This window comes from Rousettus aegyptiacus, unplaced genomic scaffold, assembly GCF_014176215.1.
Source record: "Rousettus aegyptiacus isolate mRouAeg1 unplaced genomic scaffold, mRouAeg1.p scaffold_m13_p_12, whole genome shotgun sequence".
Classification (NCBI taxonomy): Eukaryota; Metazoa; Chordata; class Mammalia; order Chiroptera; family Pteropodidae; genus Rousettus; species Rousettus aegyptiacus.
Window position 1 is genome coordinate 27577897 of NW_023416287.1, and position 20035 is coordinate 27597931.

Below are 20035 nucleotides of genomic sequence, written 5' to 3' on the forward strand. Positions count from 1 at the left end.
ATTCTTTAAGCAGGCACTTGCTTTTCTCTCTCAAGGAGAGAAGAAGGAAGTGTTTCTTAATATCTGTTCTATGGGATGTTTCCTAGAGCAGGCCCAGCTGTAGCTGAAATTTGAACACACAAACCAAGGCTGTGTGGTAACTAGAAACACTCATTTACACATGCCTTGTATGGGTGGTCTGGCCGAGGCCGGAGGCTGGCCTTCTGGTTTCTGTCAGCAAGAATCCCAGACGGAGGCCCTTGGACCCCAAATGGTCATCTCTTTGCTTCATGATCCTATGGATTCTTCCCCTCCAAGGAGAAATTATGTTCCATGATTTATGACACACTTTTATTCTTTACAGAATGATGAAATTGAGCCTGCAGCATTTACTTATGAAAAGTTCTATGAACTGACACAAAAAATTTGTCCTCGGACAGATATAGAGGATCTTTTTAAAAAAATGTAAGTTTTATTTATGGGAAAGTGTCCTATCAATGTTATCCTTGTCCTTTTAGAGTTTTAAAACTTTTTGTCATAATGTTTTATTATAGTATGTTGATAGTATTTAGGAATATCTAGTCAGGGTCACATTTTCACCCCTTAGTTTATCTGTGTAAAAGTTCGCTCTGATTTTTTGAGAAGCTTTTACATAAGTTAGTGGCAGCACCTGGAACTTTTTTTTTTCCCCCTTGCATTGGCTTTACTAACTACCTACAATTTTAACCTGCTCCTTTAGGTATTAACCCATTATGTGAACTAACTAGATTCGATTTGGAATGTTATTATGTTGTTGAAAAGTTCATTCATTCCAGTTATCTCAAATGGATGACTTACATGTTGTTTTTTAAATAATGTCTTTCGATAATGCTAACGAGGAATTGCAGACATTTTCTGTAAGCTAGTGGGAGTGCTTTCTTTCCTTCGTTGTGGGTTTTTTGTTTTTTTGTTTATTGTTTTTTGTTTTCCCTTACAAACAGTCTCTGGCCATTTTAAGAATGCACCACTACTTCAGGGTTAGAAAATAAGTTTAGAATTATCAACAAATGTCAACATGTAAATCGTACCTACTGTAGCATCATATACAAAAACTTACTTTTTCTAATAAATTTCTTTTCAGCAATGGAGACAAAACTGATTATTTAACGGTAGACCAATTAGTGAGCTTTCTAAATGAAGTAAGCTTTTTCATACATTAACTCCATAAAGTCTGTGTGCTGTGGCTTGCCTCTCCAGTGTCCTCATTGCATGCCCGCAACATATGCCCTCATTCGCTTCGCTTCTGACCTGCTGATCTTTCCATTATGGCTTTACCAGGTGCAAAAATCAGCTGCTACCCTTGTGTGTTCATGCACTTCCTACACGTTGGCTTCGCACACTGCTTTTTTGTTGGTTTCTTGCTGTGATGTGTAGCTCTGGTTCTGTGTGTGCGTGTGAATTTTATAATATATTCATTTAATTATATGTGTCTATATTTTCACAAGATGATATTTAAGGTACTTATTTTTTTTTTCTATTGATCTCATTAAACAGAAAGAGAATGGATTGAACTTACCACACTATAGTTGGATTCTCCATTGCTAACTTTTTCTCATACCTTTGCATGGACTGGAAAGCTTTATTTTTGCCTTTTAATGGATTGCATGTAAGAAAAATATGCAGGTTCAAATAGAACATTATTACAACAAGCACAACACTGGTGTTCCAGGGTGAAAATATAGTACATATTAGGCCAATTGGATTGCAGATTAAATTTTTACTTTTTATTTTTATAACATCCTCAGAACTAATTTTAGAACATGATTCACTTAACAACCAAAACTGGTTGAATATTTTTCTTAAACACAGTAAAAAAAAATATTTTAGAACAAGTAAAGGTTGCAACTTTTATTCCAACTAAAATGAGCTTTTTTCTTTACACGCAGAAAATAAAAGGTGTTTTCTCTCCAGTGAAACCCACTGAAGTTCTTGCTAAACCCAGAAAGGAAAATTCACTTTTTTTCCAACACATTAATAATAATAAGAGTTTAAGTGAGGAATAGACAATATATTTTTGTTTCAAAACACTTCAAATGAACCATTATGCCATATAAAGGGAAAATGTTAGAAAAGGCAGTACCATGCAGACATGAGCCGTTGCCTCAAGAAAAGACAGCAGGCTGACTGTGATTTGCCAGTTTGTAGAGATAGATCACATTTTTGCCAAAGGGCTTGTCTTTTCTTTTCCCACCAGGACTCAGTTACTTCGAATTGCTAGGGTCGCACTGTAGGAGCTGTGGTGACCTGAGCTGAAAAGCACTGATGCAGGAAAGGGAAGATACTCCACATACCAGCGCAGATGCCACTGCTTTTAAATAAGCCTTTCAGTATGATACAATATTTATTTTACTTGAAAACATTTTAAGTTCTTCTGTTCCACTAGTTTTTGGTCATGTGAATAATACGTTCATAATCTTTACCCAGATATTATCCACATTCTTATGCTACCATTGCTCAGAAGTTAAATTGACTTCTGTTGTTTCCTTAACCCCTTCTCCCTCCTCTTCTTTAAAAGAAATTATTGTGCTTTTTCCTTCAGCTTCTTCATGCCCTTTAGATCATTGGATCATCTTAAATTTTGGTGAGATGGGTAGGAATCTTGCTTTCTACCAAAGAGGGAAGACACTTTAGTGGAGAGGAGAAAAATCTACATCATCAATTTGCCACTTCCTAAAAAAAAAGACCTCTTGTGTGCTCTGGGGTGAGGCTGACACCTGGCCATCTATTAAACAGTACAGAGAGCTTAATATGCATTTCACTGCACAAATAAACAGTTCTGGAGTCTGAGGATAGGTGCTGTGTTCATGGGCTCTTATTTCATGCCTTTTATGGATTGTATTTGTAGGCTTACCCAGTAATCACTCTTGTCATTCTTATAAATCTAAGACATAATATTTACCTTTTAAAAGATACGATCACCCATACTTTCTTGCTCTGCCATCCGAATTCTTTCTTAAAATATTTCACATTTGGTAAGCTTTTATCAATCACTATTACAGTGGCCAGTAGCACTCATTTGTTGTATATGCTTCCTCCAGTTTGGCTTCTCATTAATAGTAGGGAAGCACTTTTGATTTGGGGGCAGGACTGATAGAATCAGTGTGATTTTATAGTGATGTCTTTAGGTCATAGAGACTATAAGACAGTCCAGGAAAGTGAACAGCTTTTGTTTTTAATCAAAGTGTCAGCTCTGGATCTCTTCCTTTTCTATCCTAGTGAACTCAACCATAAGAAATAGACAGAAATCTGAATGTCTCCCTGAAAAAGTTTTGTTGAACTTAAGCAATGTTCTGCCAGCTCCTTGCACCCTCTCTTCTGAGCCCTATCAATCTCCAAATTCAAAGGCACCCTTTAGACAGAGCGCCTTCAAAACTCATAATGACAAGAGACAGAGTTCACTCAAGAAAGGAGCAGGCATTGGAATGTAAGGCTTTATGAATCCAAAAGCTCAGACCTAAACATTTTCAAAATGCCTTGGCCACATAGTCTCAACAAGCCAGATTTTAACATTGTATTAGAAGCTCTGGGTCATGCAACAAGACAAGGAAAAATAAGTCTCGTGAATGTGAAAGGACAAAGCCCTACTCATTATTGGCAGGCAATGATCGTATACCCTGCAAATTAAAAAATATCAAGTGAAAAATTCTTTGAGTAAGTAAGAGAGTTTAGCAAGGTGACCAGAGAAATGATCAAGAGAGCGAAATCAGTAGATAAGTTCACACCAGAATTAACCAATTAGACTAGGTAACAGGGGAAAAATGCCATTTATATTATGAAAGCTATGTAGCCTCCCACCACCTTCCAACTTGTAAATCCCTTTACTCTTTATATAAACTTTTCTATTCAATATAGTAATGTATAACTCCAGGAAACTGGAAGGAGAAGTGGAAGGGCAATTGGCAATTTACTGCCGTAATCACCTTTTAGGGGTTTGTATCACCTCCTCCCTATCCGTGACATCAACACTTACTAGCTTTTCACAGTAGCTTTAGACCTGTTCCTCTCTGCTTCTCAGTATCTCCTTGCTCCCCAAAGTGTGGGACCAGCAACATGGGCATCCTCCGGGAGCTTATTAGAAATACAGGATCTTGAGTCCCACCCAGACTTGTTGATTTGGAGTCTACATTTAACGATTCCCAGGTGATTCAGTAAATTTTATGAAGTGAAGTACTGTCCCAGTGAATTACCTGGGTTCCTCCTTGGAATAATTGGTGCAGATGGAAAGTATGTGAGAGCAGCATAATGAATTTAGTCATGGAAACTCACTAGCCAATCTAAAATTTTACCACAACTATGTGTCTAGTTCCTATCCAGTAGTCTGAGGAAAACTTGCTTTGTATTATGAAAATGGCAAACTGGAGCCTAGGAGAGCTGGTGGAGGCACTCTGAGCTGCCCCATGCTTAGATGCGGCTCTCCACTCAGTTCTCTGTCTGTGGCAGGACTAATTAAAATCTCTGGGCATCAGTTGGTTTCACTTTTCTTTTCCTGTTCTCAATGAGAAGCTGAATTGATTTTAGTTTTACTTTTGTCCTCTGACTTCTTACAAAGGTTATAACATCTGGGGTTCTGCAAAATTGAGAGATGCATGGAGAACAGGAGAGAAAGATCAAAATAAGAAAAGGGAAAGATCTTAGATACCCATAATAATAAGGAATTAGCTTGATTTTCTTGTTGCTGGTAATCTTCCCCCTGCAGTACACATATGGTATCATCACATTAGGGCTAAACCTGATTTTTAAAATTTATTTATTTATTACTTGTTTTCCAGTCAAAAGAAGATAAGGCCCCAAGATCTCTTTCTGTTTACAGTATCTTTATTCTTTAATGCATAGGCAAAGAGAGAGAAGGAGGTATTTAGTCTCACAAGTAACCCTACCCTTGCCAATTATCTCTTTATTTTCTTTATATCTCTTTTAAATATTATTTATGTCAACATCTATGTTTCTCAAATGCTGCTTGGCTTGAAACCAGTTGGTGCCTTTTCTCAGTAAGAGCAAGGACATAGTGATAGAGCCATGTCCATTAACTCCTCATTCACTTGGGCGTGTTCTGTGACCTATTTTTGGAAGCTGTTTAGAATCTCATTTTACAAAGCTCTAGACATCATGGGATGACTGTCCTGGGTGAATTTCTTCCCAGCTGAAAACCTGTAGTCCCTCAGAGATACAAGACATTTGCCCCACTGTGCTTATGTCCATGTGGAACACTTCTGCAATTTTATTACTCAGAGATTGCCTGGAAACAATCTTTCTCCTCTTTTGCTTTTTCATTTAAAAATGATAGTTTTATGACTAATGGAAATCTTACCATTTGCTCCCTTGCCTTTGGATTATCCAGATTGCACAGTATTTCCTTTTGTTTTGAAATGTGAAAATTTTAGGGAAAGCAAAAGGTTATGTAATCTGGTACAACAGATGCAAAAACAAATGCAATTACCTATTGTCTGTTCTTAATATTTATTTGCTATGAATGTAGAATAGGGGATTATGATACATCCACTTTAGGACTTGGTTTTCTTAGCTATTGCTTCTGCGAGGCAGGATGTTCTAGTGAATATCATGCCTTGGGACTAAATTTTGATAGGTGTTAATTGGGAGGACATCTTAACCATTTAGCATTCTTCTACCCTTGCAGGACTTAGGTGCTTTTTTTTAATGATATGCAAATGTGTTAAAAGGCCTACCTTTCAAATGTTAGAGTAGTGCTTCTTAAATCAGAGCATGTCAGAATCATCTGGAAGGTTTGCTAAAACACAGATTCATGGGTTCCAGCCCAGAAAATCAGATTTGGAAGGACTGGGGTGGGGCCTGAGAAGCTGCATTTCTAACAAGCTCCCAGGAGAGGGCGATGCTGTCACTGGCATCCACTGTGGGAGTGGACTAGAGTACACACATATTTATATATTAAAAGCACATAAGAATGTTGAGATTCCCTCTCCTCCTTTCCCTGACTTTATCTCTTCTCTCTCCTTTAGCTGGCTCTTATCTTCCTCTCACTTTGTAATTCATATGGATTTGCCCCATCATCTCCATGAGTACAGAATACTTACCAATGAGTAGTATATCTTTAAATGAAAAGACTTAATTTTAATAAGGGAGAGAAATAGAGTGGCCAACCATGAACACACTGCATTGAGGTCTTAAACGGACCTTCTATCCCACATACATCTTCTTCCATGGTATTTAGAGACAGACGGGAGAAGGAATGTACCTAGAGTTTTGTGTTCATTTGTTCGTTTGTTTTTAAAACAATGCATTCTCACCAGACGGGTGGTGCTTGTCATTTCCTCGAATAGCGAGTCCTAGAGTTGCATGATGGCATCCATTTTACAAGCAGGGCGTAGCATGCCTTCACTTGCCGGCATTCCATGGCCTACTTCACAGTTTCTCTGCATACCCCATAACTTTTGTTTTTTGTGGTCTCAAGGCCTGTTATTATTATAACAGCTTCTGCTCTAGCACATGCATGGATGTGAGCTGTTGTGAACCGTAATTTTAGATGACAACAGAAGCATGCTTCATTGGGATAAATTGACAAAAAGATATTGATTCCTTTTGAGTTAACACTCAACTTGGTGGGGAGGTGGGAGGACCAGAACAGGCTAGGCCACAAGTGCTTTAGGAAATTACATCAAATGTTCTGTTGGCCAAAGGCATTCATTCTATGTAAACCACTTTTCAAATCATCATTTCACAATAAATGGGGAAGGGAAATCCATATGAACTTTTAACAACTGTTTCTTAAATACATTTTCAATAGTGTTTTTCCAAAGTCTGTGCATATATTTGGGTAAAGAGTTTGTTGCCAAGATCCTACCTATTGACCAGTTTTGCTCACATCTGCTTATCTGCCATTATTTCATTGAAGTTTGCTCTATTTATTTAATGGAAGACCAGGGTCACAGTGTTCGGTCCTCTAAGCCACAGTGAACACTAAGAAAATTTAATGGACCCACTGCCCGAAGATATATACAGACAGATGGACACACACACACACACACACACACACACACACACACGTACATACACAAATTTAGCTGAGTCGTTGGTAATTTAAACTTATTTCATCATCGATGTGAAGTTAGGGTGACAGAACTGCAAGAGCAGCCCCTGGTACCTCGTGTAGTGCCATGAGCATTTGGTGCTGGTTGGAAAAGCATGACGTTGCCACCCCCCTAAGCACCTTAATCTTTCATGCATTCTCTGCCCAGAGAATTTCCTCAGGGCAAACTGAGTTCAATTTCCTAGAGAAAAAGGCAGATTTCCATACTGTTTATAGTTTGTAAATATCCTTATGCTGATTAACTTTCCTCGTTATTACCATTGGTTCATTTTGATCAATATTAACTCCAAAAAGTGAAGTTTGTAGAGTGCCCAAGAAATCTTTTATTGATGTAGAATATCTAAATAATGGAAATGAAATGATGTTTGCCTGTCTTAGGGGATTTCATTGTTATTATTGTTTTTGTTTTGGCATTTAATATATTATCTATTTGAATTCTTTGGGGGGTTTTTCATTTTTGCTTTTGTTTTTCCTTTTTAAAAATATTTTTGACCTCACTTTTTATAGACATGCCAGATATCTTACCTGTGGTATGGGAACTAGAAGACAATACAGTTGACATGCACACTGTTACATATCCTTCAATTTTCGAAGGGGAAAAAAAGTATATTCTGTATTCTCCTTTTCTAGCTCAGTGAGAGGAACCAGCCAAGTTCTTCCATATTTGGAGTTTTTTGTAGTTTTATTTTAGGGAGAAAGACAGGAAGACAGTGAAATCCTATCTGTGTACTATAAACATGATATTATAGATATATCTTGTTTTAGAGATTGAGTAATGCCATAAAGGCAAGAAATGTCAACCTAAATGGAGTTATTTTCCCATCATAGCATCAACGAGATCCTCGCCTGAATGAAATTTTATTCCCATTTTATGATGCTAAAAGGGCAATGCAGATCATTGAGATGTATGAGCCTGATGAAGACTTAAAGAAAAAAGGTAATTAAAGTGAAAAAAAAGAGAATTTTTCTTTATTAAAAAAAAAAAGCAAGAATGTATGCAACTTTTAAAGCCTTCTGGTTTTAGTTAAAAGTATCTTTAAATGCCATGGAACTGACTTTTTTTTCCTCGCTCTAAGTTGGCATAAATTTTACCTTACACTAAATATGTATGTGCTGCTCGAAATAAAATATCGAATTTATTGTTTTATTAAACACATAATGGTATTTCCCCCTTGAACTTTCTTATCATAGATCTTTAGTATTACATAATATTTAAAATGTAAAAATGCCAAATATAATCTTTGCCAAAGTTTACAATCTTTGAAAAGAACTTAATTTCCTATAAAAATTTACACCTTCTTTTTCTTCCTTTAGTTTGCCAAGCCCAGTAAATTTAGTACATTATTTGAGCCTTCTCACCCTTCCTTTGACCTCTGGTATGGAAGATAAATGCAACTGATATGAAATTAAATACTTGGGAATAAATTTAGCAAATTGTTGGGGTTTTCGAACCTTTGCCCCTTTCAATGAAACTTTGGAAGCAATGTGTTATTCATTCCAATATTTGACAAAGGAAAAGCATGGAGAGAACATTTAAAATCTGTCCAATAGCAGCGGGAAACACCTGCAAATGAAGGGAAGGAAGATGCCAATATAACTGGACTGAGGGTGCCAGGAACCACCTGAGCTCAGTCCTCTGGCCTTATGTTTCAGTGGAGAGAGAAAGAAGATCTAGATTCAAGTTCAGTCTGTCCTACGTCCCTATGAATCTCATGGCTGGAGTTTCTTCATTTATTTTGTATCTCAGTGAATGTGCTGGAAAGGTTTACACGTTCTTTGGACCCACATAGAACCTGTTTATACACATGCCTGGCCCACCATACCGCGTCATCCCTGATATTTTTTACAAGTCCAATAGAGTTTTCCCTTGGTTGTAGTCTTACATTTGTACCTTCTGATAGGACCTCAAATACCTATTTTTAACAGACTGCTTCCTTACTTACCTCTATATCAGTATTGTGAGTATCATAATTTATAATTCCACTTTGCATGGGATTAAAGTGAAGGGAGGAGTGGCTCAATAGAAAATATAGCGCTTTGCACTATTTGATTTGATTCTTGCTGCTACCCTGTCACCGCGTGACCGTGAGCAGGAAACTATATTCCTGGGCCTCAGTTTCCCTGCTTCTAAGATGGTGAGGGTTCATGCAGTCATTCAACTAGTATTTCTCTCTCTACCTTTATTCCTTAAAGTTTGTAGAGGGCTGACTGGGTGCCAAGCACTGTGCTGGATACTAGGATTCAAAACTGAGTAGGGCATTTGTGATCTGTTAAAGAAGAAAGACATGACTTGGCAGGTCCATGGCAGTGCCATAGATGTTATGATAGAGTTATATCGATTATTTCTAAACTCCTTCCAAATCCTAATGACTGTGAAGTGACCGCTGACACCTCTAAAAAGCACAGCTTCACTATTTCACTGATGATGGAAATTTTAAATTCTGTCATTATCAAGTTTGAGTGAGAATGTGGTACAAATGGCCCACCTTTAAACTTCTGGTGGGGGCATAAATTGGTCTAAACTACTACCTTGGTGACTATTTTGGCAATAGTACAGTGGAAAATGTACCTCTCCTCCAGCGCATCCTTTCCACTTCCAGGTGTGTACCCTACAGAATTTCTCATATAATTCCCAACTATGGATATCCGAGTGGCCAAGCTCAATCCTCAGATCTCTGCTCCATTTACACTCACTCCTTAGGTGAGCTCATCCAGACTGGTGGCTTTAAGTTTCTTCTTTACACACGACTTTCTCACTAACTCTTCACTCCTAACCTCCAACTTAAGCTATGGACCTGTAGTAGAACTCTGCATTTGGTTGTTGAAATGGCATTTCAAATGTATATGTACACCATGTTTTGCTTCTCCTTGCCCACAGACCTGTTCCTTTCCTAGCCTAGAAATCAGTACCATTATTCACCCAGCTTTTCAAGCCAAAATGCTTGGCATCATCCTTTGTTCTTTCACATCACCTCTAATCCATCAGCAAAACCAGCAAGATTTATCCTAAAAATAAATCCTGAATAAATCATTTCTCATTATCTTCACCTTCACCAGACTACCTGAGCCTACGTCATTTCTCCCTGGACAATACCAGTTGACTTCTAGCTAGTCTTCTCCTTTCTACTCAATGCCCTGCAATTTATGCTCCACACAGTGGCCAGAGTAAACCTTTCAAAACCAGATCTAATCATATTATTGTACTCTTCAAAACTCTCCAAAGGCTTCCCAGAACACTTAGAATAAAATCCAAAATGCTTAGGAAGACTAATGTCCAACTGATATAGCCTTGGCCCGCTTCTCCGAACTCATTTCCAGCTACTTTCCCCTCCATCGCACACTTCTGCATCAGGGTCATTGCACTTGCTGATCCTTCTCCCTGCAATGGGGTTCCCCAAGGTGTGCATGCGGCTTGCTCCCCAAGCATGAATGTGACCTCAGAACAGCTTTTTTTGGCCACGTGTCTAACACAGCATCTTGGTCATTCTTATCACTTTCATTTCCTGCTTTCTATTTCCTTCTAGCACTTTTATGGCATTATATTAAACATTTATTCGTTAATTTCTTTGTTCTCTTGCTCGTAATATGAGTTCCGTGACTATGAGACTTGTCTGTTTTTTCTATCACTGCATCTATCCCAGTGTCTCAAAAAGTACTTGCTCTTAGAATGAATGTATGTGCCTAAGGAGATAGAGACACTAATTTTTATCACAGTACTTTTAATTATAATTAGAAATAATCTAAATATCCATCAACATAATAATGGATAATAACTTGTGGTATATTTATACATAGACTACTATATATTCTACACACTACATACTACTGCTGTACATACTACTATACATTATTCAGTGAAAAATAAATGAACAAGAGGTACTTATATTAACTGGGTAAGTCCCAAGAAAATATAGGGTAAAAATAGCAAGTTGTGAATGCAAATAGTGGAATCTCGTCTATATAAAGTTTAAAATAGTCAAACTACCTATATTGGGATAAATGCATATGTAGCAATGTTACAAAACCATTTGAGGAATGTTAAGTACAAAAACTAGGATAGTGGTTGTCTACAATGGAGTAGAAAGATGGAATTGAATGCAACTGAGTGCAGGGTACACAGGGTGCTGCAAAGGCATCTGTCATTATGTATTCCTTTAAAAATGTAGAACAAATAAGGTAAAATACTAAGATCTGACAAAGCTGTGGTGTAGGTCTATGGTTTATTTGTTATGCTATCATCTATATTTTTCCACAAGCTTGAAATCAGTTCATAATTTACAAATGATTAAAAAAACCAAAAAGCTGAAGCTGTCAGTGATTGATAGGATAGGAGAAGATGCAGAAATATTGATCGCCTCTCCTGCAGTTAATCATGGGCCCCATCCCTGTGTCAGAAAGGTGTGGCTGAAATAAACAGTGGCTCTTGGGGCCACATTTCAATGACCATTGCAGACTCTTCTCATCAGTCCCATACCCCTTGCCTTTTAGATAAAATAGGAAAATTAAGTTGTTTAAATCCAGAGAGGTCACTAATTCATCTCCAAACCCAGAAGAACAATAATGCCTTACAGTTGTATGTATTCCAGATTTTTAAGAGCACCCCTTGTCTATATTCTCATTTGTCATTCGTAATAGTCTAGGGAAGCACGTGTTGCCATTGTTTCTGCCCATTTGACAGAAAAGGAAGCTGAGACCCTGGAGCAGAAGGAGTGAGTGGCAGAGGCAGAACTAGACCGAGATCCCCTTAACCCCTGGTCACCGCAGTTCCTGGTGCTGTCCTATACTTAGTGAACTGTGTGTTCCACCACTATGGACCTCTTTGTAGAATGCATTAAGTTACTTATCACGTACAACTATGTTGTTTTGTTCAAGTTCTGAAAAATTAAGGTTCTTAGAAAAGAGACTATGATGAAGTTTTTACTCCTCCTATTTAAGCTGATTCAGCTTTCATGAATAAAACATAAGATGAGTGTCTTCAGAGCCACAACTCTACAAAGATATTCTTTTTTTCCCCTAGGCGTCATATCAAGTGATGGATTTTGCAGATATCTGATGTCAGATGAAAATGCCCCCGTCTTTCTAGATCGTTTAGAACTTTACCAAGAAATGGACCATCCTCTGGCTCACTACTTCATCAGCTCTTCCCACAATACCTATCTCACTGGCCGACAATTTGGTGGGAAGTCTTCGGTGGAAATGTACAGACAGGTTCTCCTGGCCGGGTGCAGGTCAGAAACACAAGATGACTGTTATTTTTTTGTATATGATGCCCTTTAACTTTTCTCTGCCAAAAAGGAAGTAATATTCAAAATGAAAAGGACATTGGTCCTCCTCCTAAATGTAGTATGATGGCCATTTAACCCTGAGAAACGAAGGACAATATCTGTTCCAGAAAGGTCTAGAGCCCTCCTGTGGTCAAAAGATATTTTGGACTGTAAATTTGAAGTATTCTCCAAAACTTGCAAAATATATATATACACACATATATATTTTAAGAAGTCATGCTAAGTTTCCTATTAGTCATAGGCACTTGCAAACTTAGCCTTACTTAATGTTAAAAGTTCTAAATTTTCATTCTCTGAAAAGAAAGATTATTGAAAATTGTTTTCCTTTTACAGAAACGGGCAAACATTTGAAGTTTAAAATATGAAAAAATGCTGAAAGTAAAAAATAAGACATGTAGTTACATTACGATTTTTTCTTAATTATCAATATCCAATACTTTATTTTTTAACCTGCCTTTTTTTTTTTTTTGAGTATGGAAATACTTTAAAAGAAAGTATTTCACTACTTCTGTCCCCGAATACTTGAGTACAAATCACTGAGACAGTGAGAACATAGTAACATCATCCTACCTAACAAAATTTTAAAAATATTTTTTTAATTTTAACATCATCTAAAACCTAGCCCATGTTCAGATTTCCCGTTATCCCCAAATTGTCCTTGATTGTAGCTTTGTTAAAATTAGAATTTCATACAGAATCACACTGACTGTTATATCTCCGAAATCTCTTTTAATTTCTGACAGTCTCTTTTTGATGACACCAAACTGATAAAGAGAATAATGTGATTTTTGCCTGCATAATCCATGAAATAATCGTGTTAATTTATTCTGTTTTCTACTTCTATTGGAAAACTTATTTTGGTGGCTTAATTTGTACACACTTTATTTAATGTAAGGGTCCAATATTATAATTTCGCTATTTCCTAGATGTGTCGAACTTGACTGTTGGGATGGAAAAGGTGAAGACCAAGAACCGATAATAACTCATGGAAAAGCAATGTGTACAGATATCCTTTTTAAAGTAAGTTTTAAAATTATATAGCCATAGCCCTTTCAAATTCTTGTGGAAATAGATAATGTGAAGAATACACATTATTCATTTTCTCAAGCATTTTACCTTCATATTCCTGTCTTCCCGTTTTGAGGAGAAAGTCAAGGAAAAATATTTTCTGTACTTAATATCTTCTTCATGCTACTTTTCCTGCTTTCAAATGCTGACAATGCTATATAATGCGATCTCCCTGGCTCTACTTACTTTTAAAAAATCCTTCATTTTCTTATCTATTTTTTTCTGCTTGCTTATTTTGCATAATTCCTGAAGGATTTCAAAGTGGCATGAAAAGATAAATAGAATACAGAAAATAAAATAGATGATAAAAAGTGCCTAAAAGAGTAAGAAAATAAGATAATGAGATTAGCTTTTATAAATGCTTGTCAAGTAGTTCTGTAAAATGTCAAGGCATTACCATAAATTGGGCTTCAAACTTTGTAGAATTCAGGACAAGGAGAGAAACATGATGATTCATAGAATTCATAAATGCAGACAGAGCAGTTGGTCTAGAGAAGGACAGTTGTTCTTAGTACTGACACCAGAGAGAAGTGTTTTTCCTCTGGGATCCTCATAAAAGGGAATCTACAGTTTCACAAATAAGCATCTCAGTGATGGCCTTTTGGTGATCTCTATGCACAATCTGAATGTTCCTTTCTTAGAACGTTCCTCAATATGCTCCACTGATATCCTACCAAAAGACGGATCAAAAATGAAAATCTGTGGTTGGCCAACATGTCAGGTACATGGTCTCTGTCAGTTTGGTGTAACTTGGAATAGTTATTACAACATGTGGAGCAGTGGTGCTCGACCTTGGAAAGTCACCAGAGATGTTTTTAAACATAGATACCTTTGTTCTATACCCATAATTCTCTGTGCATATCATTTCTCTTAGCCAAGCTGTTGGTGAGTTCTGAGCTGCAATGGATTCAAGATTATGTTCCCTGAGAAGTACTAAGAGCATATTTGAGTGGGAAATGGATTTGCACAGCCATACAGACTGACAGGGAGGGTTGATGTCCTTTTTAGAGAATTAATGAGCCTAATAAGGAAGCTTAGCTGAAAATAAAGCTCTTCCCCTCAGCTTGGAGATGAGCAAAGGAGAACCCATGGTCAGCTCAAGTAGACAATCTAGGTCATGGGCATTCTTACCTGGGAAGTATCTTTAAGCAGGAATAACTAAAGGACCACCTTGGCCTTAAAGATGTTCAATAAAATACTCCCAGATTATCTAACCTAGGACATTATCATTTAAAATAGATTTCCCTACATAACTATTATATTTTACTGATTAAATGAATGATGGGACTTTCCCTGTGATTAACTATAAACCAGTAAGTTGGGGATTTTTACCAAATATAATGCCCTGGTTATAGAAGCATTGGTCTGAAGCCACGCTTTCTAAAGCTCAGCAGAGAGCTGGGCCAGCTGTCTCTTAAGAGACATCATGATGGAGAGGACGTGTTCAGCTCATTCAAAAGCTCTCAGTGACTTGGTCATTCAGGTGAGCAAGCTCTCAATTCAGAGAGGGTCATCCAGCTCACTCCCCTGTTTTACTGCTTCCCTGTTTTGCTCGACCAAGGAAAATCCCCTCCCTGGTGTCTCCCACCCTCACCAGACTAAATAGGAAACAAGGGATATTGTACATGTCACAGGAGTCTTTATCAGATTCATGAAATGTAGGCCGAGACTGATTGATTCCCAGATACAGAGAAAAGTCGATGAAGCTTCCAGCAGCCCTTAGGTTCTTCCCAACACGTTTCTCCTCAAGCAGGAGGAGTAGAAGAGCGGCCTGCTGTGAAAATTGCTGTGCCAAAAGCCCCCTGCTCAACAAAAAAAGGTGAACTCTGAACCTGCCTGGCAAATTATTGAGCAAGGAGCTAACCTGCCATGTAGGGGAACTGCCTTGTCAGTTAATAGGTCCATAGGTTTGGAGAAGTAAAAGATAGCTTTGAAAAAAAATTATCATTAACCATTAACTGCACCTGGGTCTATCCACAGGGGGTTCAACTTGTAGAGGTATCAAGATAAAAGGGTTCTCCAAGTCTGAATGCCAGAATTGACTTTCTGAAAAGCTCAAATTAATAGTCTCTGATTGGTTTCAGGTGCCTTAAGTATATTTTTTCTTTTCTCTCTAATTAACACTCTTTTATCTTTAAAGGATGTTATTCAAGCCATCAAGGAAACAGCATTTGTCACATCTGAATATCCAGTAATTCTCTCCTTTGAAAATCACTGCAGGTATAATGATGCATTCTACTCCAAGTCTCTAAGGATTATTTCCTAATCCCTATTCCTCACTCCTGCTCTTTATCTTTTTAAATAATGAAATGATGTGTTTTGTCTTAGGCAACACATAGTCTTATGCAAAAAAAAATAAAGATAAGGAAGAAACGAAGAAAGGGAGGGAGAAAGGAAGAACCCTTATCCACTACTGCCCCCTACCTCCAAAATAAATAAATAAATAAATCCCCTAGTCATCTTAGTGTGTTTCAGAGGTGCCTCCTCTAACCAACAGGACACTTGCTCAAAGCTCCGTTAAGTTGGAAGATTTGGTAGTATATTTGAAATCAGACTTTATGAACTTGAAAGACTTTTTTTATTCTGTTTACCAGATCTTAATTTGGGGCAGAATCTACTTATTTTTTAAAAGACAATGGTTTAAGTTTGTGGTTTATAACAGTATATCTTACATTAACATCAAGAGAACAATCGTGTACTTTGTAAAGAGTTTTAAATTGTATAGGAATGAGTGTTTCTTATTCTTAGATGGTTAATGGATGTTTGAATTTACAAATGCCAGTTTTTTCTCTCCAGCAAATACCAACAGTACAAGATGTCCAAATATTGCGAAGATCTATTTGGGGATCTCCTGTTGAAACAAGCACTTGAATCACATCCAGTACGTATTTTTAGCTAACCATATTTCTAACATGAATGGATATTTTTGAAATTCATTTCTAAGGGGTCAAGTAGTCCTAGAGGACTAATGCTAAAGATCTTCATGTTTATTTAAATTTGTCGATATGGAAAGCTTTCATCATGCTTCAGAGGAATGTGTAGAGAGAGACAAAAAATAAACATCTGGTTCAGTCTAATTTGGAAGGTATTGGGGTCTTTATAGTTTCTGAGATCTGTCTCTTGAAATTTTATAAAGTGTCCCCTGGCCAAGATTTTAGACTCAGCAGTCATTCTCAACTTCAGTTACATATTAGAACCACCTGGGGGAAATGTTAAAATACCTTTGCCAGGTATGCACTTAGAGATTCTGATTTAAGTTATCCAAAATCAAGCCTGAGCATGGTGTTTTTTAAAAGTTTGCAAGGTTAATCAGATGAGCATCCATGGTTTAGCATCCATGGGAGCCTATTGTTATGGGAAGATCACAGATTGAAGTCACAGGAGCCTGAAGTTCAAGTTCCCAACTCCATAATAAATATTTGGGCAATGTTATATGTACATTTTTTGAGCTTCGTTTTTACACCTGCTGATTCCTTCAACGAGCAAAGAATTCTTAACCCTTGGCCCATAGTTAGACTTCGTGGGGTCTTCAGAATTCATTCTAATTGCATACAATCTTTTTTGTATGAAAAGATTCCAGAGAGTTTATCACATTTAAAGAAAGATCCATAACCCCAAGTGATTAAGATCCATTGTCACAGATGTTATGATTAGCAGGAAAGCTAATGGAATTAAAGTACTAGAACACTGCACAGTAGTAAAATATTTTGCCGCACTGTTGATAAGCAGCTGATCATGACCCAGACATGGTAGAATGAGTTGGCAGTAGAACATTACAATGACTGACATGAAAGAAAGTGCTTTGTATTACCTGTGAATGTCACGTAGTAGAAAATGAGGTTTTTTCAGAAGTGATCTATGGGAGCTGAAAAAACGTGCACCCTTTGCACCCATCCCTGATTCTCTTCAGTTTACTGAAGCCATAGCTGCAGGCACCCTGTCCATGTCTGTGTAGCACTTCCTGTTTCCTGTGTAGAGGCCTGCCTTTCAGCTGACTACCAACACCTGCAATTTTTCCTCTGGGGAGAGCTCTGGTTGCTGGAGCCTGCTCAGCCCACATGAGAATGACAGGCCAGAGTGCCAGAGAATGAACACCCCCAGCCCATGCTTCCTCACTCCTCCAGACGGATAATTCTGAGCACGTATTTGCCACCGACCCCCAGGGTTCTCCAGCAGGATCGCTTTCCACTTGCCCACAGTGATAGTCTGCCTAATAACACACCCTTGATTGGCTGCCTGTCTTCTTTTTATTACTCTCCTACTCTTCTTGGAGTTTCCTGGGGCAGCCTCCCAAATAAACTACTTGTGCATTTATCCTTTCTCAGAGACTGATTCGAAGGAAACCCAAACTAAGAAACCTCCCTGATTTTTTATTTATTTTTATTATTTTATTATTTTTTTAACCTAGGCCCTCTATTTATTTGATTGGGCTAAGGTGCTTGCTTTTGCTAAATGACCACTCAATATTTTGTGAAGTGATGTGCACATATGTGAAAGATATTGTGGGAAGTATAGGTAATATAAATGAGAGTAAGAGCTGCTTCCCGAACTAAAGAACTTTCAGTCTTGGGGGGCCGTGGTGGTGGGCGTGGACACAGGACATAATGTAAAAGCAGAACTAAAAGAGTAGTTGACCTATGATGTGTCCAATATTTATTGGAGATATCCAGACTCAAGAGAAGTCGCTGGGAAATGGACCAGTTACAGCAGGCTTCCCAAAAGAAGGAAAATTTTGGCAAAAGGTTTTATTTAAGGCAACACACACCTAGGAATGCACAGTGCCTTGCATGTAATAAGAAGTATAAAACTTAGCTCTGAAAATGAATGGATGCCTGGTAGGGTGGTTGGGTAAGTGAGTGGATTGGTGAGTGAGGATGTATAGATGGATGAATGAGGGGATGGGAATGGATGACTAGATATGGCACAGTTCTATGGCTCCGGGGTAATAAAAGAAAGGACATGAATCTAAACAAATGAAACCACAGTAGAGGTCAGATTTCAGTAATTAGGACCACTCCCTTCTTAATTCCCTTATTGAACCCACAAAACCACAGTCCCAAGTGTTGAGGTTAGATCAGCCTATTGAACAGCCCAATACTTGGGAAGATCAGGGGAGATTCTTGACTTGAGGTCAGGAAAGCCAATTCTGACCCCAGCTGTCACAATGATTTTTTGTACTTTACCAGATACTTAAAAGGGGCAAAGCCTGAGGTTGAACAAGACCCCCTCCCCCAACATCACCCCAGATCAGACCCAGCTCCCCTGGGGAAGGTGGAGCAACTCTGCATACATTGGGGACTGTGTGGATGTCAAGTTTGCCGCAGTAGTCTAAGGCAAAGTTACATGAGGTGGGCTAATTTGGTTTGGAGAATGAAAACATAAAACTGTGCTGACTGCCATCTAGTGGATGTGGCTATATAAGTCAGGCTTCCTGCTCATTCTGGGCTGAGACTCAGAATGGAGAAGCACAACGTGTCATTAATTCAGTCTTTTCTGTTTCTCTCTAGCTTGAACCAGGCAGGCCCTTGCCATCCCCCAATGACCTCAAAAGAAAAATACTTATAAAAAATAAACGGCTGAAACCTGAAGTTGAACAAAGTAAGTCAAATACACACATCTGCGATGAAAGCATACATACACTGTGTATTTGGACAATTCTGTTACCTGGAATGAAATATATTTTAGAACCACTGATTTGCGGGGGAAAGGGTGTAGTGGCGATGTTACATATACTTTCCAGAGCAAAGTTTCCACATTTCCATCAGTTCATTTCTGCAGTAGGAAAAGCACATTCATATAAAACAATCTGAAGGGATCCCAAGGAAAAATAAGATATGGAGGAGGCATTTCAAAATTTATTAAGATATAAGGAAGGAACTAGCATTCTATCATTTCATACACTCTAAACTCGTCTTTAAAAGTTTCCCTTTGCAGTTTTCCCGTGTGATATGTACATATCTAGGGATTCTAGATAAATGTGAGAGTGTGGATGTGTGTATATGTGTGCATAGAGAGAGAGGTTGAGAGATAAATTATGTTATATAGACGTTTTCCCCTATATTTACCTATATTTTTTATGAAAATACTTTCTTACAGAAAATGTCTTCAATAAATTAGTAGTATGATATATTGGTATGATTGCATTGTGTTTTTTTCCTTAAACATTCTAAATTTAAAATATTATATTAATTATAGATTTTATTATAAAAACAACTATACCATGGGGCAATGAAAACAACAAAAAGTATAAAAAATAAAATAGCACTAAATTATATATTTTACACATAGATATAGGTACTATAGACACATGTTTAGACATATACATACATTTTTGACAAAACTAGAGTCACATTAAATGTACTAATTTTTTATTATTTTTAAATCGATCAAGTATGTCCAGTAGGATATAAATCTACATCCTAGCTTTAATTCTAATGCATGAATTGTACACTATACAGAATTTATTCTGTAGAGTACAGTATAATTTGACCAGTCCCAAGGTAATGGATTTCTATCGCTATGAAAACAGCAGTGATAAACGTGCCTGAATGTTAATTATGTATATTTGTGCAGACTTCTCCTTGGAATACGTTGGTACAAT

At 37.5% G+C, this 20035-nt stretch overlaps 1 protein-coding gene across 6 annotated transcripts in view; it reads left to right on the plus strand.

Moving 5' to 3' along the window:
* PLCB4 (phospholipase C beta 4) overlaps positions 1-20035 on the plus strand; it is a 370645-nt gene that overhangs the window by 272608 nt on the left and 78002 nt on the right. For all 6 annotated transcript variants that reach the window (XM_016126462.2, XM_016118339.2, XM_016134383.2 and 3 more), the window contains 8 exons: positions 344-444; positions 1100-1157; positions 7910-8018; positions 12099-12309; positions 13293-13386; positions 15575-15654; positions 16231-16315; positions 18942-19032. In XM_016126462.2, the coding sequence (XP_015981948.1) occupies positions 344-444; positions 1100-1157; positions 7910-8018; positions 12099-12309; positions 13293-13386; positions 15575-15654; positions 16231-16315; positions 18942-19032 (829 nt within the window). The remainder of the gene's footprint in view (positions 1-343; positions 445-1099; positions 1158-7909; positions 8019-12098; positions 12310-13292; positions 13387-15574; positions 15655-16230; positions 16316-18941; positions 19033-20035) is intronic.